Raw genomic sequence first — 25410 nt, 5'->3', positions numbered from 1 at the left:
ACTTGACAGTTGTACTGCTGTGGAATGCTTCTAACATGTGCATGTAGCCAGCCCTGCCATTGTTCAATAGTTGCTTGTAGCATTACAGTGATAGTGACTTTGTGGCTGTTTCCCTTTGTTTTATAATCTCCTTGGCTGATGAATTTTAAGAAAGTTTCTACTTTAATATGGAAATAGAGGAGGGGGTAATTCAAGATAGTGTGTTCAATAGGGATGGACGATATCGGAAATTTTGATATCGTGATATATCGTCAAGAAAATATCGTCGCAAATGATACGATACAATATTTTCTCCGCATCGTAATATCTGCGATATATCGTCCCCACGATATATATCACCAAACATCATGATGATATATCGCTAAAATATCGTGATGATATATCACCAACATGATATATATCACCAAAATATGATGATATATCGCCGACATGATATATTTCACCAAAACATCATGACCATATTTTGTCTAGTTGATATCACCTGGATGATATTTTTTTCAATATTGCAATATATTGTCTGGATGATGTATCACCCAACACTAGGAAGGGGCAACTTGGGTAGTCACCCAAGGCCATGCAGTTCAGAGGGCCCTGTACCCTGTGTGTATGGTTTAGGGTGCAGGTTCTTCCAATTAAGTGTCTAATCTGATATTTCCTGACCTCGTGGATTGTTCTGACATGCTTAAAAATATTCAAAGTTAATGAAATCATATTCTAAACAAAGTACAAAAAAGAGCATTCAAACATTTCAGTTAAAACTATTCACACAATAAACATTACTATTTATTTCATTGTAAAATGAAATTAATTATTTTGTATGAAATAGTGTAAATTCACTACATTGTCAAAATTCAGTGAATAGTAAAGAAAAGATAATTATGATGCAGAATGCTTTTGGATATGATTAAAAATTGCCACTTTGATGTGTAAAATAATAGTTAAATAAATTAATTGTAATAATGTTTCAATTGTATAAGTCACGTGTATCGCAGGTTATGGAACAAAAAGCTCTGATTTTTTTCAGACCTATGAAAAACTTCGGTTATAGACCCTGTGTACATTGTATGCCCCAGGTTCCACACTCACCTAGCCCTGGCCCTGTCTCCACTCTGTCTCAAAGTTGTTTATGTGGTTGTTGTCAGTGGAAATAGGCACATTGTGAGAAACTAACATCTCCGTTTTAATCTTTCTTAATATAGTTCTTTAGAGCTAGTGCAGTGAATGGTGGACTGACAATCTCACCATTGACATCAAATCATCATTCATCCTTGACATTGATATTGACCTGCAAAACATTATAATATTTGCATTTTTAAAAGTTTACAAAGCTGAGCTGTTACTGATTGCCACTGACACTTGAAAATTGTAACAAATAAAATGTATTTACAATAATTACAAATTTCAAAGCACAAGCTTTTCATTGAAACTATATCATACCAAACAATAAAATTTTATATAAAATATAAAATAACATTTACTTACGATATGTGAGTATGCTTCGTTGGTGAAAGCAACATTTCAGGGGTCTTACCGCCCCCTTCCTCAGGCTTCTAGCTAGGCACGTATCAAACCACCATGCCATGTCAAGTTACGTCAAACAAGGAATTGGGTAACAGGATAAAATGGTAAAAAAGAAATTGTTAAAACTTGCCCTTGCCTCGATGCATTCATTATTCCTTCCCCTTTTCATCCTTCCTTAAGAAAACCCGAAAACGTATACAAGTAAAACTTAAAACTGTTATACTACACACTCCACGGTCTTCCGTGTAGGTACCCGTTTCTCTTCCTTGTAGAATGCAGGAAGTTGGCAGAGGCTATTCCCCTCCCACGTTGCATCCCTTCCCTTTGCCATTACATCATTTCCAGCTTGAAATCCCTTGTTTCCTTGGCTGCGCGGATTAAATCTGTGAAAGTTTTGGTAATTTCACCAATAGATCGATATGCCTATATCAGCTGATACGGATAGAGTAAAAAATATTACAGAAATGCAACCTTGTTTGCATACAGTTTCAGACACAATCAAACAAACAAGAAAGAAGAATATGTCTGCTGTACATACAACACAGAACTTTGAACAAAAACAATTGAAGCAATCAGCTTCACCAAGTCTGTAATTCTTCATGCAAGCTCACAGATAAACCTTTCCTTTTCACTTTCAATTCAAGCAAAACAAGTTGAAACATACTCAAAACACCCAATACTGTTTTGTGTGTTTACGTGATATAAGGAAGTAGTTCGATCATCCAAAAATTTTGTATGGACATGACATTTAGGTAATTTTGCATGGGACCAAGATAGGACTTGAAACTACCTTCTGATTTTGAGGTAAGCAGTTCAGTAGATTCTTGTTGGCATAACTTACTTTCTGAGCTAAAATTGTAACCTAATGCACAACTTTTTTGCACAAATCTCTGCTTTTCCAGCGTATTTAGAAAATATTAAAGTATTGAATTTTTCCTCTGCTATGATTAAAGCTTTTTACTTTTGACTTTTCAGTACTAGAACATGTTCTATTCTCTTGGCATTAAATATGTCATTTTCCTCAACTTGAGCATAAGCTGCATAATTAGGAAAACTTATTTTATATCCTTGGTATACTATTTTTTATCCTCTGCATTTTTTTCACAATAGAAAAATTACTAATCTTTAACTAATAAGAAATATGCTGTCAGTTTTCTGTAGACTAATGCTATTTCAGTAGTACCTACAGTGTTCTCCCTCAGTTTTTGTGCTGTGAAAATTGAATCGTGTAAGTATAGTGTGTTAAATCAATGTACTCTTTAACATGCCTTGTATTGTGTTCAAACCATGCCCTGCCAGCCTCTGTTTTTTCTTTTCATTATTTTAATCATTATTAGAGGTATTTTATGTGCATATTAAGAAAGTGGCTCGCTGATATCTGGTAATACAGGGTGACTACTCACCGGGAATTCCGGGAAATATGCTTGAATGTTTCTCCCTAGACGTTAAAACTTGCAACTTTTATTAATCCAATTCCCATTGAATTTATACATATTTGTTAATGCCCCGAGTCAAGTTTTGCAGTTTAGCTATTATTTTTATCGAGGAAGGAAAGGAAAAACAAAGTTGTGTGGCAAATAAAACAGAATTCTCTCAATCCTTTTGCTTTCTTAGTGTCCTTTGCAGACAGACGATAGGTTATTGCAAGATATCTTGAAGCTGATTAGGTCAGTTTGAAATTCTTACACACTTAACAATTTTTCTTTGATTAACATATCCAGTAACATTTCTGACTTGTGTCTGTAGATGTATTTCTAGTCTGAGTATGTGAAATTGCAAATGAAAACTCCGCACCTTAAATTAAATATATATATATATACTGTTTAATTGAATTGAATTAGAATTTTTGGATCGCCCAGAACATTTATATTGTTAATATATTTGTTGTGTATGTGCCAGGGGGGGGGGGGGAGAGGTGGTACTACGTAAGGTTGAAATAGAGAAAATATTTTCTTGTACCCTTGAATTTTTTGGAAAGTTCGCATTGAAAACCAGGAATTTTACTTGAATTTTATCTTGGTCCTAGAGTGGCCACCCTGTAATAACAACATTTATCATTATTTTACTAATCCAATATTTCTGTAAATATTCTGTGGCTCAAGTGCACAATCCTGTCATTTTGTGCATTCTTAGAACATAAAGGAAAACTCCTTCATCCTCCTTTTCATGATTAGCCAATGGCAGAGAAGCAACCTAAAACGTCCCAAATCATTCAATCAGTTGTTGTGTACAAGAACAGGTTTCAAAATACATGGACAAAACCATTCAGAATCATGATTGAAAACATTATTTAGGTGAAAATATACATTATTTTGATTAATCACTAAGTAGTAATTCATTTTATATCAACATTGTGTCAGTATTTATCACATCTGAGCATTTATGTAATACTGATTCTATTATTAATACTAGCGAGTTCCTATATCGCCAAGTTGTTAGCACTCTTGCCTTTGGTGCAAGCGTACTGGATTCAATCCTCAATTTAAAAATGTGTAATAACGCATAAATGTAGCAGGAAAAATAATTACCAGAGAAAAGACCGGCACTATCCTGAATTTGATTTTGAGTAGAACTATTTTGTTTTTTTGATAAATGAAGGACTTCGGGCAAGTGTGTGACAAGCCACAATCTGCAAATTTTTCAGTAGAGCAATTTTTAATCGATGCTTTTATTAATTTACCAGAATATCTGATTAACTCGGACAAGGAAGCGATCTATTATGCGCAGTAAATAATTTTGCCCAATTTTTTTTTGCATCTAGATATTTTTGGAAATTATTGAGACAAAAATGTGACAAGCCACAGATTACTTAATTGTGTACTTACTTACTTGGCTTAATAACGATGACTCATCACTTGACGGTCGGTAGTCAATGCCTTCATCACTATTATCTCCAACTAAATGAGAATTCCACTAGAATTACTCAATGAGCTATCCAAATTAAACATATTTTTGCTGCGAGCGAACAACTTCTTACTGCATGACCTCATCTAAGATAGTGGCTTGTCATATTCTTCAGACAAAACAACCAGAAAATCAGTTGGGCAATAACGTGACTTGAGTTCTGCTATCTGATAAACATTTAAGGAAATAAGAGGAGTAGCAGTGAGATATGGTATTAATGCTCCACTTGGAGAAAAATAAAAAAAATTGTGAGAAGTGTGGCTTGTCACGCTCTTGCCCCAAGCCCTTCCAATATATCATCATCACTAAAATAACACACAAACAGCATGATGTTTTTCATTGTGCTGTTTGTGTGTTATTTTAGTGTTATTTGACAAATATGTTGCCAGCACCTGACGTAAGAAGTTTTCTACTGTCATATCATTATCTCTTGTGGCCTTCACAATGATGATAGATTCTTAAGTGTGTACACTTCATGAACGTGTATGCATATCTCAAGTTACTAACATGTTTATACAGAGCCATAGCTTCTGCACCAGGGCCAGATAAATGCAGATTTGGATCAACATGTTTTTAGTGTATGCTCGTTAATTTTGTTATAAAACCAGAAAGAAACCAGAAGATAAAAATACATTTAATATATTATAATGCAGGAAAAAGCAATATGCTTAAAGGAAGGGGAAAATAAATATAAAAAACTAATGCGCATTTTGTATTTCTATTTGATGTTACACTACAGTCCCGTTTAACCGAATTTCCAGGATAACCGAATTGCTAAAAAAAGCCGTTACTCGTGTGCGACCATGTGTTATGCGGGAGCACCGACAAAGCACGGCTTTTGTAACAGAGCCTTAATGTTACTGTAATTCGTTCTTGAGTTAAATGACTACGTATTATTGTAAGCTTTTTGTTTATGCCTACATGCTGAAATAGGTACATATGTACTGTATATGAAAAACATTTATTCCTGTTTAACCGAATTTTCGTTCAACCGAAGCACCATCGGTCCCATCAAATTTGGTTAAACAGGACTGTAGTGTATTTGACATCTCTTTTCTGTCACTTTTGACTAACCACAATGATGAGGATGAGTGATGATTAGAGGAAGTTGATGGAACATCCGCAACTAGTTCCTAGGTTGCAGTGCCGTCTCGTCCCTTGGGGCTTCCGGGGCTTAGCCCCTAAAGAAAAACGGAGGTATTCACGTAATTATCAATCAGCATAACGCATAACTATCACACAGTCTTTTAAAAGGCGATTTTTACCCACGTAAATTCATCGTATGTTGCAATGGATATGACAGCGCTCCTAGCGGCATTGATGTCAATTATCGCTTTCCGGGGCACGTCGCAAAGGAAGGTGTGGCCTACACCCACCTACGCTACAGTGAAGGTCACATGCTAGCAGAGAGAGGAGAGGAGAGTGCAATGGATTGGGTGCTGATTCGGGGCTACTTCCGTTGCGTTCGATCTCGCGTGTTGTTCTGTAGTGTTTTGGTGGCTTTCATTCGCTATGTTTGAGTGAGTTTGGCAGGGTTGATGTTCGAACACAACTTGATGAAGGACATAGGCTGTCAATTACAAGACACAATGAATTTGTCCGGAAAAATAGGCATATATTAAATAGAATTATCGATTGCTTAAAATTCTTTGGTCAACATGAACTTGCTCTACGAGGACATAATGAAAGAGAACAATCTTTAAACAGAGGCATCTTCCCAGATTTATTATCCCTTCATAGAAGAGGGAACTTTGTGTTCTTTATTGTAGTGAAGAGTTGAAAAACATAAACTCTATCAGTAGATTGCATTCATTTTTTATTTAAAATTATTTAGAGGGTACCTTTTCAAAAACAGTAAAAATGACAAACATAGTTTTAATAACTCCAGTGGCAACAGCTGAATCTGAATGATGTTTCAGCACATTGAAGCGTATTAAAACCTACTTAAGAAATGCAATGGGACAAGACAGACGAAATGCCTTAGCACTTGCTTACAATAGAGATAGAATACATTTCAAACATAGAGGGCTTCAACGAAAAAGTAATAACAAAATTTGCTGAGCAGAAGAACAGGAGTCAACGTTCGTAGAAAGGTATGTTTCACAACAATACCTGTTTCTTTTGTAATCATGTGAATTGTCATTATATTTTAAATTCTTTAAAAAAATAAGCCCCGGCCAAATTTGAGACCACAAGACGCCACTGCTAGGTTGGAACTTGAAAAAGCTTGGCTACCAAGCGAGCTGTGACCATATTAAATACATGATTTAGTATCTTTACTGTTACTGGCAAGGACTGAAAAATCAAAATATTGTGCAAAAATAAGTGTTATGTCTCAGAAACACTAATGAAACAGTGTTGTGATACATTTATTTAAAACAACTTAAGATTTTGGCATAAAATCATAAATGGATCCAGCTCTGTGGCCGAGTACATTAAGTGGTTGACTTTCAATGTCACCACCAAAGTTTCTGGGTTCAAATCTCTGTGTGGGCATGGGTGCACTTTTTGTGAGTGTCCCTTCATCAATATCATCACTCATTGTCATCGTCGCAATTAGCCAAAAGTGGGAGAAAAGCAACCTAAATAACAAAAATGCTATATGCAAACACGGTGGCTCAGTCGGTAACGTGTCTGACTACCATGCTAAAGGTCCCAGGTTCGATCCCCGGCCGGTTCAAATCCGGGAACTTTTCTAACATGGAAGCGGCTCTGGTGCTTACCCAGCATCAAATAACATGGGTACCTGGGGGAAACCCTGGGGGGGGGGGTAAAGGCGGTCAGGGGTGTGATTCTGATCACATCACCCCCACTCACGACCGGATCAAGAAAGTGTGGGGCGTTATCCCCACACCCCCTATACGTTTTCATGGCATGGTGCTATGCACAGGGGAGCACTTTTACAAACACAAGTTATATCAAGCAGAAAAGGCTTTATATACAGGGTGTCTCATCTAACATTGCGACCTGAAATATTTCATGAACAACAACAAATATTGAAAAACTGTTTTCGCAGATATATAGGTATCAGAGAGGCTCATGAAATTAGTGGACATAATACGTTCAACTACGTAAGTAAGTACGATTTTCAACACAAACTTAGTTGTTGTTTTTTTATGGAAACCCCATTTTATTTTCAGCTCATTTGAAAGTACGGAAAAAATAATTAAGAATTGCTTTTTTACATTGAAATACGTCAAGTAGTTCTCAAGTAATTGTAACCTGAAGTTGAGCGTGAAGGCGCATCCTTCACTGTCTGTCGGCAGAGCCGAGCGCAAATGCTGTCGCGCATACAGCCTGCATGCTTGTACTGCATTTTTCCTACACTCGCCACAGATAAGTATCATCCCAGCCTTTTCAGAATCTGAAAATACTATTTTCTCAGCAACAGTTCTGATGTACTTACACTATCACAAATGTCTTGTTAATTAGTGCACTTTGTTACGCCCTTGCTTTATTTGATAAATCAATTTGAAGGAAAAAATGTATAAGCTGAAAAGTTTCAAAGTTGAAAACTTAAAGATTTGTCATGACCAAACGAGAAGAGTTGATTGTTACAATGTACTAAAAATTATGACGTAAATAAATGAACGCCAATTAAAAATTAGAAAGATGTTAACGTACTAACATTTATGTATGTAACTGATGGCTGAATGTTTAAAATTTATACTTTTTAATTAACAGTTATTTGTTAACTCAGAAAGATGTATCAGAACATTTTAGATAATTTGTCAGAGTTTACTTATGTACAAACTACACATTTTATTGTAACCCGCAGTTGTTGGAACGTAACAACTTTCGTAAGCACAATGCATAGTATGCAGAAGAGTAACATGTTTGTTACGATACACGAATGGCGTCAAAAGGGGGATATGCATGTTACAAGACACGAATCAACTTGTGAGAATGTTTGTTTCAAGCGTCAACATCAGGTTACAATTATTTGGGAACTACTTGACGTATTTCAATGTAACAAACGCCATTCTTAAGGATTTTTTCCGTACTTTCAAATGAGCTGAAAATAAAATTAGGTTTCCATTAAAAGAAACTAAGTTTGTGTTGAAAATCGTACTTCCTTACGTAGTTGAACGTATTGTGTCGACTAATTTCTTGAGCCCCTCTCATACCTATATATCTGCGAAAGCAGTTTTTCAATATTTGTTGTTGTTCAGAAAATATTTCAGGTTGCAATGTTAGATGAGAGACCCGTATATATCAATAAAGTGGTTACCACAAAAACTATATATTACGAAACTTGAACCATCTTAGAACAGGAATAGTTTGTATTATGCTTTCTGTAGTGACTGCTGTATTGTGGTCAGTGCAATTTTTCATTAGTGTGCAAATTGTCTAATCCCAAGTAATCGTATGCCTTTCTCCTTATTCTTTAGGCACATGCATTCATAATTTAAAATTAGTTCTTACGTTAAATTGTATAAGAAAATGTTGATGCTTATTTGTCTTTATCAATCGTTAGATCATTAGTATGTGTATTTTATTAGAGTAGAATAGTTTTCAGAATTTTTAAGTTTGTATAGTTGTTATCTATCGTAGAAGTAACAATCATGGATTAGATCATTAATGTTTGCATTTTAATTATAGAGTTGAATATTTTTCAGATTTTAGAGGTTTGTACAGTGTAGTGTTACTGTAGTAAAAGTAACAGCAGTTATTTGTGCAATTGAGAAGTCAAATTATTAACTGATATTGGTGTTAACAATTTGCTTTAGTCTAGTAAAACTAGCAGCTTAGAATACTGTGTTTGAAAGTGAGAAAAACTATGTTTACCAGCCTACCAACTTTTTGACATTGTTTTCCCTATCATTAATTACTTCTATTGAGTACTGTATGAATAAATGGTTTTAGATATTTCTTAAAATGAGTGTTTGCTTCTCGTATTAGCATGTGGTAGACCTGAAACATACTAGATATGAAATGTTAGCATGTGAAAACATTGTATTTGGCATATTACAATGATCTGTGAGACCAGATATCTCATTGCGTCTGTGAAACACCATGTATCAATTTTGTGGAATTAAATATCCAGTGAATTACATTAAATGTACAATTCTCTTTATTTTGTGCAAATAACAAATGGATATTATTATTATTAAATGGCAGCTAGTTTAACATTTTGATCTCATACCAGGTGGTTATAATTAAAGTTCCCCTACTCAGACCCCTATGGAGACCATGGGGAAGCGAATGCTGAAAGAAATTAGTTTAAATTTTCACCGCCAGGTGGAAATGTGGCACTAAGTAACAACAATCGGAAGTTGGATGTGCAAACGTTTTTTCGAGTTTGTCCGTACAGTTGGGCTGAAAAGTTCGTAGGCTGACTCATAGATGGCGTTACTAGAATTAAATCCATGTGATTTTTACTTAGTACTAACTTTCAAAAGATACATGTATAAATTTCACAGCTGCCGGATAATTAGTTCGTGAGATATAGCATTGTGAGTGAAGCAGCTTTTGTTATTGTGAAAAAATGAATAAAAAAGAATTTCGTGTGTTAATAAAGCATTGCTTTTTGGCGAAAAAAAATACTGTTGAAGCCAAGGCTTGGCTTGATAAACATTATTTGGACTCTGCACCAGGAAAATCAACCGTTGAGAAGTGGTTTGCTAAATTTAAACGAGGCGAAATGAGCATCGAAGACGATGCACGCAGTGGACGCCCCAAAGAGGCTGTTACCGACGAAAACATCAAAAAAGTCCACAAAATAATTTTAAATGATCGTAAAGTGAAGTTGATCGAGATAGCTGAGACTTTAAAAATATCAAAGGAACATGTTGGACATATTGTGCATGAATATTTGAACATGCGAAAGCTGTGTGCAAAATGGGTGCCGCGCGTGCTCACAATCGATCGAAAGCAACAACGTTTTGATGATTCGGAGCAATGTTTAGCGATATTCAACCGTAATAAACACGAATTTTTCCATCGATATATTACAATGGATGAAGCATGGCTCCATAACTACACTCCAGAGTCCAATCGACAGTCAGCCGAGTGGACTGCAAGTGATGAACCGAATCCAAAGCGTGGAAAGATGCAACAGTCGGCTGGCAAGGTTATGGCATCAGTATTCTGGGATGCGCATGGTATTATATTCATCAATTACCTCAAAAAAGGCCAGACCATCAACAGCGATTATTACATAGCGTTGTTGGAGCGTTTAAAGGATGAAATCACGAAAAAACGGCCCCATTTGAAGAAGAAAAAAGTGCTGTTTCATCAAGACAATGCACAGTGTCATAAATCAATGAAAACGATGGCAAAATTATATGAATTAGACTACGAATTGCTTCCCCATCCACCATATTCTCCAGATCTGGCCCCCAGTGACTTTTTCCTGTTTGCAGACCTTAAAAGAATGCTCGCTGGAAAGAAATTTAGCACTGATGAAGAGGTAATCGCCGAAACTGAGGCCTATTTTGAGGCTAAAGAGAAATCGTACTATAAAAATGGCATCGAAAAATTGTATGACTGCTATAATCGTTGTATCGCCCTCGAAGGCAACTATGTTGAATAATAAAATCGAATTTTGTCAAAAAAATATTTTTTACTATGTTAGCCTACGAACTTTTCAGCCCAACTGTTAGAAATATTGATACCCATTCTGTCAACGTGAATGATCCTCTGGAAGTGGAAGACAGTGTGATCAGTGGTCCAACAAAGCATTTCCTGGTATTTTGTTCACTGTGCACTAGTGCACAGTTTCAGATTGTGAATGTATCTAGGCATATCATTTTTCATACCATGTGCATGATGTAAAGATACAAACAGTTCGCACTTATCAAAAATTGCAGTCTTGATGTGAACAACCCTAAAAAGTATGTGGGGGAGGTACTTTGGAGGAAACTATTAAAGCCCAAAGAAAGAACGGCTGGGATGGATTAATGGATAATTATGATGATTTGAGAAAGATAAAATTAGAGGTTGTAGGATATTGGGGAATCTGCAAGATAATAAGTGGCATAAAGTATTCTTCTAAGCCCTTTGGGAATCCCTGATTCCATCAATGAGGTCCTCGTTACCCAGGGTACAGCGCCTTGAATAACATAGTGTGGAAAACGACTCAAGAAACTGGTTCCCCAGATGGATGAGAAACATAGATGGCAGTGCGATCAATCTCGGTGCTAATTTTCTTATGAAAGTAATGCGGCTTAGTTAGTTTTTGGAATATATTATGTAGATTTGTTTGTCTTGAAAGGCGGTACGTGAATTGATGGAAACAGTTATATTTGTGGAGTGATTTGCAGTCAGGAAATGACATTAATTTGGAAAGAAAAGTAAAATAAAATTAATAAATAAATAGTATGCGTAAAACAAGAAGAAACATCGCAAAGTGATTCCGGACGTCAGGTGTTGGATTGTGTACTAGAGATTTATTTTTCTATGTTATTAGAATATAAATAGTATCCTGAGAGATATTTCATACCGAGGCAACAAACTACAAGTGTCGCTTGGATGCGAGCAGTCCGTAATCAATGCAGCCTTTCGAACCGTAGGGACACAAGCTCTGACTGCACCGTTCCTCAATGAGATTTTACACCAAAGCGACACGCGACAAACGATACGAGGATTTCACACCAAAGCGACACGGGTCCTTCGGTCCAAGGCAACTTTCATACCCAAGCGACACATGTTGCTTGGAAACGAGCCAATCAAGAGCAACATTTCACGTCGTAGCGGCATGACGGGAAGCACAGGCCAGCGTTCGGTTGGTGAAATCCTCAAGCGACAAGTGTCGCGTGCCCCTTGTCGCTTTGGTGCGCAATGTCCCTAAAGCAAGACACTTATTGCATTGCGCATGCGCAAACAACAAACCACGGCAACATGTTGCAAGCTATTGAGGAAATGGCCCAGTTTGAGCGACGCACAAGCGACAAAGCGACACGTGTGACTTATCGTGTCGCCTAGATCTGTTGTTGTAATGTGCGGTTTTTCGTGTCGCCTATCTGTTGTTCGCACAATTAGCAGCGAACGCTTGTCACTTAGTTGGGAACTCCCCCTATAGCATGTCGCTTCGGTCTGAGCACTCTTCCTTTAAGAAGCTTTCCGACCGAAGTAACAAGCAGCACGCGAATACGCCATATGAACGTGTCGTTTGCTGTTTGGACCCTCATGTGCAATGAATGATATTTTACAGTCTGGAAGTGTGTGTCACTATGTGACAGTGTGAACATCCCGTGTCGCTTGTCCCATTGGTTTGAAAGTTTCCTTACACTCATGTCGATGGCACTAAGAAAGTTTTGTGGGGTTCCCCTTGTCGTTTCATGGAATCATCATTATCATCATCGCCGCGATTAGTTTAAAGCGGAAGAAAAGAGACAGTAAATATCAAAAATACAAATGCTTCAGTGTGTATATCTTTAAAAGAAATGATGATGATGATAATAATAATGAACCTAATTCATACACAAAAATTTAGTTCCCAAGAGCATTCCACGCGTATTTTTTCTCCCATATTATTAACGAAAGTATGACGATAACAGGACGTGGTCGACTGTGTAGAATGTTCGTTAATATCTTCGCGACCACTGTACCAAATATCATAGCAATTATCACATTCATAGAAATGCTTCATGTAAAAGAATCAGACGTTGCAGCGAAAACTCCATTTACTTCCATTATAAGCAGTCGAACACCAAGCACCGGGGTCAACACCAGCGCCTCTAGCGGATCATTTTCGAGTGGAACCAGCCAGAGTGCGCATAACTGTGCCGTTTTCCACACTACGTTATTCAAGGCGCTGTACCCAGGGTATCTTCCAGTCCGGAAATCCTGGAAAAGTCAATAGAAAAAAAAGAGGACAAACAAAAAATTAAATTTTTTGAGAACAAACTACCCTTAAATTTTATATACTAAGTATTGCTGCTAGTTTGAGTAATACCGTATATTTCTGAATCCAAGACGAGGTTTTTTGCCTCAATTTCGTGCCCAGAAGTATGGGGTCGTCTTTCTTTTGCGGCATATGATGTGGAGTTACTATGGGAGAAAAGCAAGATCACAATGACAGTGACACTGCAGAATCTGTGGACCATTCCAGTGAGGAGGACTAAGTGGGATCTGTATCTGATTTTATTTTTTGTGTACCAGTACTTTTATTGTCTCCTTAAGTTACTTGTAATAAGATAACCATTTGCAAGTTTTGAAAATAGTTTTTCTGTAATCCCTTGTTGAAAAATGGGGGGTTGTCTTGGATTCGGAGTCTTCTTGCATTCAGAGATATATGGTAAATTATATTAAATACCCTAGGAAAAGGTCATGATTGAAGTATTTTCATGTAGAAATTTACTACACTAAGTGGCTATTTGAATTTACCACTTTATTGTTGCAATTTTCGGGGGGTTTGATAGATATTAGATTTATTACTGTATTTTACTATAACTATGCATTATTTATGCTATAATTACTATGATTATGTATTAAAAATGATTAATTTGTTAACCCTAAGTCAGTCCTGCCATTATCGTTTTTACATAATAAGTGAATATTCTATTATTAGCTAAAATATAGTGAACTTCTTACACATGTCTCAAAAAATATAACTTGCCATAATGGCTTTAGTCTGAAAATTGTTGGTTCTTGGTCGGGAAAACTTGGAAAAGACAGGAATTTTTTTTTTACAAAATTGTAGACACCCTGTTACCAATATGTTCATATTTTAGTACAACTTTGTACATTCACTCATATATATTTTTGTGTTGTAAATAACTGATAGCCTTTTGAAGTGGACCAGTGTGTACTATGAGAGAGAGTTGTGATGTTACAGTAGCATGTCCACTTAAAGTTTACTACACACTTGTATTTATTGTTTTGTGTGTGTGTGTTAACTTTGGTTCTAAATTACATTTTCTGATTGTTTACAGTCTCCAGAGCCTGCGGAAGCAGCTTCGGAAAGCGAAAGCTTCGAGCAGCACATTGCTCGCTTTGATCTTCAGTTCACAGGAATTTTGGTCAGCCTTCTGAATAAAATTTCACGCGAAAGAGAAGACAACAATGAAAAGCTGGTCAACATTCTCTACAGGTATGCAACTGTAACAATACACCCGAATACAAACTTTAGATTCCATCTTTCTACCATTATTAGAGATTGCAATGTAACAGATACTACTTGAAGATAAAACAAATCTTCAAAGAATAGCACATTTAACTTATCTAATACAAGTAGGGCAGGAGTTTTGCACCTCAGTCAGTTTCATCTATGCTTAGGAAAGTATTGGGTGTGAAGGGGGGATGTATTTCAGATCAAGATTTTGCCGAAGTTGGACTCGGATGTAGAGTAGGCTCTTGCTAATCCAGCTCTTAATAATCTCGACCTCTCTGATGGAATAGTGGTAACGTTGTTGCCTTGTGTACAAGTGGGTTATAGATTCGATACCCAGTGGAGGCACATACTGGTTCGGATCCCACTGAAATGCTTCATGTGGCAACCATCTGTGAAAGTTTTTAGCCTAATTGTTTAAAAAAGATGGACAAAATAATGCTACATTTGTGAAAAATGTAATTTGTGCAGTTCTCTTACAATACACCTGCAATAAACTGAAGATAGAATAATAAGATCTCTCCCTTTGATATGATATTCAATGTGCATTGAAGGCAACCAGTACAAATAAAGTCCTTTGCTTCAAGGTAAAGATCATCCGCCTCTGCCTGTTCTCCTTTCAGCCATCTCAGTGGCCATGCACAATGAGTGGTTAAGGCATGTAAAATAATACTTGTTTATTGAGTTAAATATCCCTAAATGTAGTGAGCCGAGAGGAATCATTGATCTACACTATTATTTGAGGTTAGAACGGAGAATTTTCAATAGTTTTTTGTTTCGAGCACATATCTGTCAATGAAAAAGTTATGAAATTACAGCTGCTAATATTATTTACCCTTTTATTACCCAATTTTTGGAAGGGTTTTTAGTGCTTAGAAATCCAGGCTCTACTTATGACAAATGTCCTAATTTTTCAGTCGTGAAATAATTCTTAAAGCTCTCCTGGTGGCGATTCTGTTGGGATATTAGCCAGATCATTTCCAGATTAGAGATGTCCAAAAATATCCAGAATCCAGATTCTGGAAAACTTAAAATATGGAGGGAATATGGATGCCAGTGAGACGAGTCTTGTATTAAGTTTTCCACATTTTTTCGGGTAGAGTTTAACAAATTTCCTAATCTGCTTTTTAAGTTTTGGTATTTATATCACGATCATTACTCTAACCCTTGTCAGCAGGCTAGGTTTAGGTTGTACTGCAGTATGCATTCAAATTCAAACCCAGAATGAACCGGACCTTTCTATTTACCATCACATGTGATGCTTTATTCCCAATTTAAATACATCATTTTTGCCAGCAGAACCACCAATCACATTCATGTGAACCGTTGCTGTGTCAGAGCAATCCAAGTCGAGAGAGTTGGGTGATGATTTTTCACCACGATTTCTCGTCGATTGTCCAGTGTTCTGCAAATACACGGAGTGATGCACGCTAGCGAGAGACCTGGATATTCAGTCACATTAAAACTTTGACGTTCCTTTAATTAACTTTTTTTCTTGTCTATTTGGAGCGAGAACTTGCTGAAAGTGAGGAGTTCACCTCTCTGGTGTTATCACAGGCTTATAAATGTTAAAGTATTCTCAATTAATTTTCATTAAGGACCCCACGCAATTTACTTCCTGGATTGGCCATTCCTATTCCAGATATTCTTCTGAGCTTTCAAGAACGCCTTGGATTGAAGGTGAGAGAGACATTAGCTGATATTCAGAGATAATCTCTTCATTTTTCAGTCATGTTTGATCCTGATACCAACTTTTTGGAACCAGAAAATAATTGTCGTCTTTCTTTCTTTCTTTAGGTTGGACTTCAATGGTTTCTACACAGAGGTGTTGGAACAATCTTATGTTGGCAGAACTTCTTTACCTCCAACCTGCGAGGGTGATACCTCTGGTTGAGCAATTATTTTACCTTGAATAGCCACAATCCTTGTGTTTTGCCCACATAACTTTATAAGGCAATGTTGCATTGAGGTTAAAAGGAGGAGTGTGTACCAGTAATGGACATGAACAGACAAGTGTGATATAAAATGAGAGTGTGTGTGTGAGATAGAGAGAGAGAATGAGTGGATGTGCAAGAATAGTTCAGATCTGAAGCTTGTATATAAGAACATCAATATGTATTACGTACACTACTAGAGATATCCTTGTACCAAATAAGCCAGTATGTACGTTACTTAAATTTGGCCCAAAAGGGTAATCATTTATAAGCCTGTATTAAATATACTTCCTTTATCATGTGACAGTAAAGATCTGTATTTGGTCACAATTTAATAATTTTTATTTGAAAACTGGTAAACTAGCAAAGCAGCTTGTACCTGTTGTTAGTTAACATTGTACTAATATTGAATTTTCATGTTATTGCTTTATAACTGGTTTGTTTTGCCCAGAAGATAAATACATAGTTATTTTAAGCATTTGTTTTTGTTTTTTTTACTTACCCTCCACCCTCCTTTGTACTGTGTAAAAGCAGCATGTAAAAATGGCAACTATTTTTTCTGTAGTTGGCAGTACTTCTTTCCAAACAGCATTTAATTACAGGTATGAAAAACAGTAAGTAATTCAAAATTACAGTGTGTATGCTGAGGTTTTCTGTGTAAGATTCCCCCTAATTTGAATCATGAAATAGTAATGCATCATGTGTCAATAGCATTAAAGAACCACTAAAGGAAATATACTCTCCCACATCGTGGCCATGCGGTCTAAGGCATCATGCTTTGGGCTCCGGCTATGGGGCGCACGCAGATTCGAGTCTCCTTGGGGAAGCGTAACAACTTTTCTCCTGAGATTTCAGTCTGCATATGGGACCGGTGGCTACCCACGATTGTGAGGAAATTGGGGAGCTACGATTGAGTAGCGTAACCCGGTCAAGGAAACCTACAACAAAGACTGGGGTTTCGTTGTGCTGACCACACATCACCCAGTAACTGATTGGATGATCTCCCACCTCAGCAGGCAAGAACTATGTAGGCCCTGGCCCTCGCAGGCTGTTGCGCCACGGGTTATTTAAAGGAAATATACTAATCAAAAACTGTTGAAAAACGTATGTAGCTGTTAAGGTGAATTGGATCATCAGCACAAGTACCTTGGTGAACTGGGCCACTATTAAGTATGCTAATTAGTGTTTAAGTTGTACATGTTGGAGCAATGATACACTGTGCGCATTACATGTATCCCAGGCTCCAAAAAGAAACAGCTGATTGTGAACATTATCTGTGGGAAAACGAGTCTATATACGAGGGTGAATCAAATATGAACGAGCCTTGATTGGCTAAGCGTCGGAATGGGTAGCAGGGTGTGATTGGGCATGTGCGGCCGGTAGGTGGGGCTGTCGTGAGTCAGGAACCAGAACAGCTGGCGTGTCGCATGCTTCGTTTAGTAGCTCTCAGGATGAGTGAGCAGAGTGTGCCAGTGTCTGTTGCGCAATGCATACTCATCAAGTTCCTCACCCAGGAAAACGTCAAACCGGCTGAAATTTACCGGAGACTGCAGGCCCAGTTTCGGAATGGTACTCTCTCGTGGGCAAGAGTGAAGGTGTGGTTTAAGGAATTCCAGCAAGGCCTTGAATGTGTTGCAAATGAAGTGCACCCCCGTCGTCCTCGCACTAGTGTGACGAATGACAACATGGCTCGTGTTCGTGAGCTTGTCGAACAGGATCGCCGAGTCACTGTGAAGCAAATTGTGGCAGAACTTGGCGTGAGCTATGGAAGTGTCCAATCAATCATCATAAAGCACTTGGGCTTCCGCAAAATCACAGCTTGGTGGGTTCCCAAGCTGCTGAATGTTGCTCAAAAAGATGACCGAGTTTGCATTGCTCGCCAGCTTCACACTCGTTTTGACGTGGAAGGGGAAGCGTTTTTGCATCGCATCGCATCGCATCGGTACCTGTGACGAGACATGGGTGCATCATTACACCCCAGCATCCAAGCGTGCCAGCATGGAGTGGAGGAGGAAAGGCGAAGGAAACCCCGTGAAGGCCAAAGTTCGGTTGTCTGCAGGGAAGGTGTTGGCCACGGTGTTTTGGGACTGGAGGGGGATCCTTCTGGTGGATTTCTTACACGAACGTCGGACCATCAACACACCCTACTACTGCGACCTCCTGGATCAAGTTAAGGTGCAGTATCGACGCAAACAATGAGGCTGTCCCATCCGCCAGGTCTTGTTCCTCCACGACAACGCCAGACCCCATACAGCAGGTGTTACGCGGCAGAAACTGGTGGAAATGCACTGGGAACCACTTCCGCATCCACCATAATGCCCAGACCTTTCACCATGTGATTTTCACCTGTTCGGACACCTCAAAGAAGCACTTGGGGGTGAGCGATTTGCGACCAACGATCGGTGGAAACCTTTGTGCGCAACTGGTTGGCTACCCACCCAGCTTCATTCTACGAGAACGGCATCAAGAACCTACCACAACATTGGGAAAAATGTATCACTAGGGGCGGAGACTATGTAGAAAAATAGGATGTGGCAATGTCTCTGTTTCCTTCAATAAATTTTGTTTTTCCACACAAGGCTCCTTCATATTTGATTCACCCTCGTATCTATAAATATCTTAGAATTTAGTGCAATATTCTGACATTTTTGTTGTAATTTTTATGGATATAAACCTTTTTTTAAAAAATATAAGTGCAAATATGCAGCTTCTTTTCGCATTATAGTCATCTGGTAACATACATTTACTAAGGAGTTCAATGAACCAATGAGATTCTTCAAGGACCATTTGGAATTTTATATCACATCAATAGAATATCGGTATGGATAATTTTTTTATTGGTACTTTATCTGTATTGGCCAAAATTTAATATTGGTCCATCCTTAATAGAAAGTATGGAATTTCAAATTTCCTGCTGAAAATAGCACCGTATTTTGTGCAAAACCAAAAGAAAAGAGCTTCGTATTGTAAGAGTTAGTCACAGAAAGAAATAGTTAAAATGCTTTTTTACAAGTGGCATGGGACTATATTTAAAGCAAGAAGTGAAAGTATAGTGGATCCTCGATTTTACGTTCTTCAGGAGACTAAGCTGTAAAAAAACAACTTAAAATGCGGGAATATGTAAAATCGAGGAAACTATTTGCCATGTTTCAACCATCAAGATTGAATTTTTAATGCAGGAAAATGTATAATTAGGAAACGTAAAATCAGGATTCCACCGTATACAGTTTTTTAAGAATATTAGGAAATAAAACAAATGCTCCTTGTTTCTGAAAATATGGCCAAGCTTTATTTATTAGCATGATCCATTGAAGGAACTCGTACAATCATCATTTGAAACAATATCAAAAGATCCATCACATGAACATAAATCAGGGTAATACATCAAAAGGAACTTCAGCAGTTTAACATTCAAACCAAAAAAAAATCTTACTTAACTATGTTAACATTCATTGCGACATTACTGTTTAAGTGGTAGGTAAGAAAAAAAAACATAATTCATTTAGTATGTTATAATATAATATGTATTGAAAGTTTATTACAATGTAAAGAAATATTAACTATATATTATTAAAAAAAAAGTAGGATGGAGTAATAAAACAACAAAATGTTGTTAAATCCTACAAGTAATATTGATCTAACATTCTTAATAATCATCAGTACACTAGTTTACTATTACGTAGTTAAATTTTCTGCAGTAATATCAAAGCATACAACTAGTCTATCACTATATTTGAAAGGTTGTGAATGCATCTTCAGAACTTGCCATGTGATGATATAATTCCCAGTCATTCTCTAATGAAATTTAGCTCACTAAAATTAGTGTGAGCATTGTATAAATACACAATTCATAAATTATCAATGAATAATATTAACATTCAGTATTGTCTTTTTTTTTGTATATCGTTAATAGAAAAATGCATTAAAAAAGGTGATTAAAATTCACAAACTTCAAAAACTTCATTCATTTCAATACATTACATGACTACACTTTCATTCAATGAAACATTTTTGTATTGTATTTTCCCTAACCTGAGTTTTGCTTGATAAATTTGAAGAAAGATGTGGGTTAAAACCTTCTAATGTGAATAATTTGCAGAGTATATACTTTTTCTGGATCCAACAAACTTGTTATTACTTGAAACATTATGCATTATCTTGTAAATGCACAAATTATGAAACAATCCTCAGAAATTTTGAGCTGTGCTTATGTTGGATTCATACAGTATGCATCTATGTGAATATTTTTAGCTGTACATTAGAATCATCCCAGTGTTAGTTGAATTCAACTAATGCTCTCAAAATATTTATTGTATGGAAATTAGAAATAAAAATTACCGTAACTAGTTGCATGAAATAATGTTCCATTAGAAATTCATAGAATTTAGAAAAGTTTTCCATACTTCTCAACCTCGATGCAATCCTTTTAGACCCCATTTGTGTAAGAGTAGGAGTATTTCTGGGAAGTGACGCCCTGGTTTTGCACCTGCTCCGTTGTAACGTACCTGGTGGTCGTCACATTGCCGTTGGTGGTCACTTGTGTAGATGACGTCGTCTGCCTGTTGGAGCTGCTTCGATTATTTGCCAGATTATTGTTGTTGTTCATTCCCCTGTTGTAATTGTTGTTGATGTTGTTGTTCTGGAATCTCACTGGCTTGGTTATAATTTGTGCTGTAGGTGCCGGCTGGATTGCATCTTTCAAATAGCCAATGTAAGGGGAATGCCTGATTCCGAAGGTGTGAGCAGGTTTGGTATCAAGCGTCACCTACAAGAGAAATTTGCACCCTGTGAGATTATTAATATTTATAATAATCATGCTACAGATATTTTACTACTGTCTATATAACAAAACTATTGAGCCATCTGTTTACGTGCTTGTAAAATTGTACTCGGTGGGAGGAATAAAGTCAAATATACCTAATTGGAATGATAGAAGTGTCTACTTTTAGACAAAAGAAAGACAAATTGATTTTAGAACTGTCTGTTCTCTATTCAAACAAAAATGTTCATAAAAGTGTAGTTTTTTCATGTGTTTTTTTATGTAAGTCGAATTCAATTGTGTGTAGCTTCTTGTAAACCAGTCGTAAAAATATGACATTTCTTGTGGTTGAAGCTTGTTTATTTGGAAATATCTCAGCCATGTATAATGTTGCTATAATTTGTGGAACAGCCACAATTAATGCTTAATAACAGTGTTGCAATCTTGGTAACGGTTAGCCCAATGGTGATGCAAAGTATATCCAAATGATGAGTATGGAATAAAAATCAAAATTTCCATGCCTCATCTTTTCATATTCTGCGAATTGAAAATGACAGACAGAATTGTTTTTCTTGGCAACCGGCTCGTGTGTTTTCCTTCTCGTTGCTACGACGAAGTGCGCTTTGTTGCCACATGCTGCCAGCAGCCCTTTAAACTCTTGTGTTCAGCCAGCAGCTAACACAGAAAGTAAGCCGAAAGTTTTGGTTACAAAGCGAATTGTGCACAGGGAAGCATTGTTCAGATACTGAAATTGACGAATACAATTTTTCTTTTATCACTCTTGTGTTCTAACCATTAATTATTGCCTGAACTCGCACACATACATAACATCTCTTACATGCACTTTTTCTTTCCTGTTTTCCTTTGTTATGAAGTTGCTATACATTGCAGGAACGTTATTTTTTTTATACAGAGGAGACTGCAAAACCAGAAGTGACGGGTTCGAATATTTGTTGAGATCTTTTATCGTCTTCATCAAATCGTGCTCTTCGTTGCACTTACTCTGTTGAAATGAGCGACATAAAATTATACAGATACGGAAAAAATAACGTTCGTATAAAGATTGGAAAAAAACTAGAAAATGTAACAAAAACTAAAGTATACAAAGAAAAGTCTTTCATTCATAATATGACAAATTGTTTATTCATTACTTAACACCGCTACAATGCTTTGGATCGGACGAACGGAACACACTTGCAATATTCCCGCAGGCCGTGTAGCGAGGTGGCAACGCTGTGCAAGTCACATACAGCCCGCGGAGTCTGAGATTGACCGCATCTCGCCATACGTCATCCGCACGTTTACCATATTAGGAGTGGTAACGGCTTTTTACAATTTCATTGAATTTGCAATTGTGCATTTCAAGATTGCACTTTTGCCTAAAATTTCAATTTTTGAAGAATCTACTGAAGATCTTCATTTGACTTTTTCCACAGAGGTGTCAAAATAATCTGTCTTTAAGTACAAAAAGTCTCAATTTGATATCAATAGTTGATTATGAACTGTATGATGTTAAGTTCCCCGTTCTTACGAAATGGAAGAAAAAACTACACATTTTAGTAAATTTTTCATTATATTTTTCAATATTTCATAAAAAGAAAATGCAATGAAGAATAATTTTCAGATGACTCTTATTAAAAAAAAGACACTTGAAGCTTTCCAATGAGGTATATGTGATTTTTTTCCACCTACAATTTTACAAGCACGTAAACAGAGAGCTCAATATTTTTGTCACAGACAGTAGATCGTTAATTTGGTACATGTGCTCAACAAACACTTTTTCTAGATTTGTAGAAGGAAGCATGGAAGAGGAAGGGGGAGTGTAAATAGGTACTTTGGAAACTCTATTTTACATTTTCCCACATTATACATTCAATCCTTATGGTCCCAACATAGCAAAATGTAATTATATTTTCCTGAATTTTAGTTTTTCTGACTTGGTTCCCTGAGAAACGTAAAATGAAGGTTCTACCGTATGCTGTTTGTGGCAAAATGCCACCTGTCACATCAGTGTGAAATTTGAGATATCACGTTTCTTTCATCTAATCTCCATTTGAAGATCAGAATTATTAAGTCATTTACCAATTTGTTAATCAAAATTATATTTGAAGGCCTTGTAGTAACCATAGTTCTTTGGAAAAAAGACACAGTGTTATGGTAAATTTCACAAAATTTTGTCCATGAATATAGCTTGTAAGGCCATGTACTGGGGAGAACATGTTCGTCTTACTTGTCATAAAGCAGGAAAACAGGGTCAATAAACAGCACACACAAAAATGAAACCGTACAATTTCCGAAATTTCGCCAGCTTCCCAATGGTATTGTCAAAGATAAAAGTCATTATCTTCATAATAGTTGACAATGCTGGCAGGAAGCTGGTGAGACATTCAAACTTTTAAAGCTTTATTTTTACGTGTGCTGTTTATTATAATTTTTCCTGGTTTCTGACAGGGAAGGCAAACATAAATTATGTGTATTAAGATTGAAAATGTTATATTTTCTTACTTTGACACTGAGACCTGCAAAGTACAAAACCCCTTATGAACAGCTGGCACGGCACTAGACCAGACAGAAGTTGCAATTGAGAACCCATGCTTTGCCGCTTCTGAAGAGGAGAAGGGCCAAGAACAAAAACAGAAACGTTGCTAACGGAAACATGGATATTGGGCGCATTAAATTTTTGTGAATAGAAACGTGGATTGGAGGAATCCTAGAGGAAGGGTATTATTAACATTTCCTGCTCATTTTTACACAGAACACGAGACTGTACAGTAAAGAAATAATATGCACCAGGGTGGTTAAGGACAATGCCCATGGCTGGTTTTAATTCTCGGGGAGACATTCAAGCTGTTCCGCTTAGGTGCAAGCCAAAGTGAAGTGTACGGTCCCATACTTGTGGGTCACTACCCATGTTATTTCCTTTAAATCAATTGCCTATACTGGTGTGTGGTGTGACGGCCGTTCATAAAGAATTTCCTCCCTTGTACAGTATTTTATCAACCTGTTCCTGGTCAATTCTTGACCAAGTATAAAATGTATATACTTTGAAGAACAGGTGACATTCAAGTGTCAAGAAAGAACAGGAATTCGCAGGTTATTGTAAAATATATGTATATTTTTTTTAAATTTAATGTTATGTTTTTTGTTTATGCATAAAGTAGAGTTGTGTAATTAATGAGTGACGTAACACGATGTACTTGGAATATTTAACAGCACATATGTTTATTATGTGTACTCTTTTCTTTTTTTAAAAAAGTAATAATAATTTTTGATCCATGTAATAGCAGATATGGCTAACACTAATGACTTAAGGGAAGATTTATGGAATTTTAAAATTTCCGTATCCTTTTTCATTTCATAAAATATTAAATGTTGTTCTACATAGAAAGAACAAATTCATGAAACTTATTTACAGTCAAATAGTATGGATGCAAATTTAGATGTATGCTAAATTGAAAACTACATTAATTTGTGTTTTTTTCTTAGTGTTATCACCAGTGGCAGACACATTTTTCATGTGAAAAGATAGATGAAATGTCATACATACTGGCATAATTTTGAAAATACGTATATATGTGATATATTAAGAGGTGGGTGGGTGATTTGTACCTCCTGCTACCCCTCTTTCGAGGAAAGTGTTTGCCATTGTTCATAACACAAATTGGAAGACTGCAGCTACCCTGAAACAGTAACGTGTTCTTCCAAAACTAGTCGCTAACAAAAGTAAGAAAATTGTGCTTAATTCATACCACCTACAAAGAAAACTGAATGAAAACATTATTTTTACTGTTTTTTATGCATTAATTTGAAAATAGTGGAGGAGAGAGAAAAAAGTTATTTAAAATCTTACCAGATCCTGAACCTAGTGATTTTTGGTGCTTCTTCAGCAACAAAGGATGAATGTCTTATTCCAAATGAATAACTTGGTGGCCAGCGCTTATTAACCGTCACCTTTAGCAATGAATTGTTAATGTATGAAAAGAAAAATAAGTTAGTGTTTAAAGTAATGGAAACACAAGTTTAAGAAAAAGTTAATTTGTTAATATTCTACAGTCTTCAAGCATGCAAAAGTATATTTACTGAATACCCTAAATGAAAATTGTACATTAGATTTTCGTTCTAGAGTTGAACAAATTGTGTTCTTTATTATCAAATTATTTTGTTTAGTCATGCTTTCTTTCACAAGCATCAGTTACTTTTACTTACTGTTTTTATTACTTTCAGTACAATATAAAAGT

The 25410-nt window shown here is 36.5% G+C and overlaps 2 protein-coding genes across 5 annotated transcripts in view; one reads left to right on the top strand and one right to left on the bottom strand.

Annotated features, from left to right (window-relative positions):
- Positions 1-16893, top strand: part of LOC145993773 (gamma-tubulin complex component 2-like) — a 182136-nt gene extending 165243 nt beyond the window's left edge. For both annotated transcript variants that reach the window (XM_083129553.1, XM_083129552.1), the window contains 2 exons: positions 14304-14461; positions 16277-16893. In XM_083129553.1, coding sequence (XP_082985679.1) covers positions 14304-14461; positions 16277-16373 — 255 coding nt within the window. In that variant the 3' untranslated portion in view covers positions 16374-16893. The remainder of the gene's footprint in view (positions 1-14303; positions 14462-16276) is intronic.
- Positions 16894-19682: 2789 nt separating this feature from the next.
- The window catches only part of LOC145993771 (ciliary microtubule associated protein 1A-like), a 48664-nt gene continuing 42936 nt past the window's right edge, over positions 19683-25410 (bottom strand). For 2 of the 3 annotated variants that reach the window (XM_083129548.1, XM_083129547.1), the window contains exon 7: positions 19683-21178. In XM_083129548.1, coding sequence (XP_082985674.1) covers positions 20840-21178 — 339 coding nt within the window. In that variant the 3' untranslated portion in view covers positions 19683-20839. Of the gene's footprint in view, positions 21179-25022; positions 25124-25410 lie in introns of all 3 variants that reach the window. The other variant, XM_083129549.1, reaches the window with a different exon arrangement.

Source organism: Lepisma saccharinum, chromosome 10, assembly GCF_977018435.1.
Source record: "Lepisma saccharinum chromosome 10, izLepSacc3.1, whole genome shotgun sequence".
Classification (NCBI taxonomy): domain Eukaryota; kingdom Metazoa; phylum Arthropoda; class Insecta; order Zygentoma; family Lepismatidae; genus Lepisma; species Lepisma saccharinum.
The sequence above is the reverse complement of the archived record's forward strand: the minus strand, read 5'-3'. Positions and strand labels throughout refer to the sequence as shown.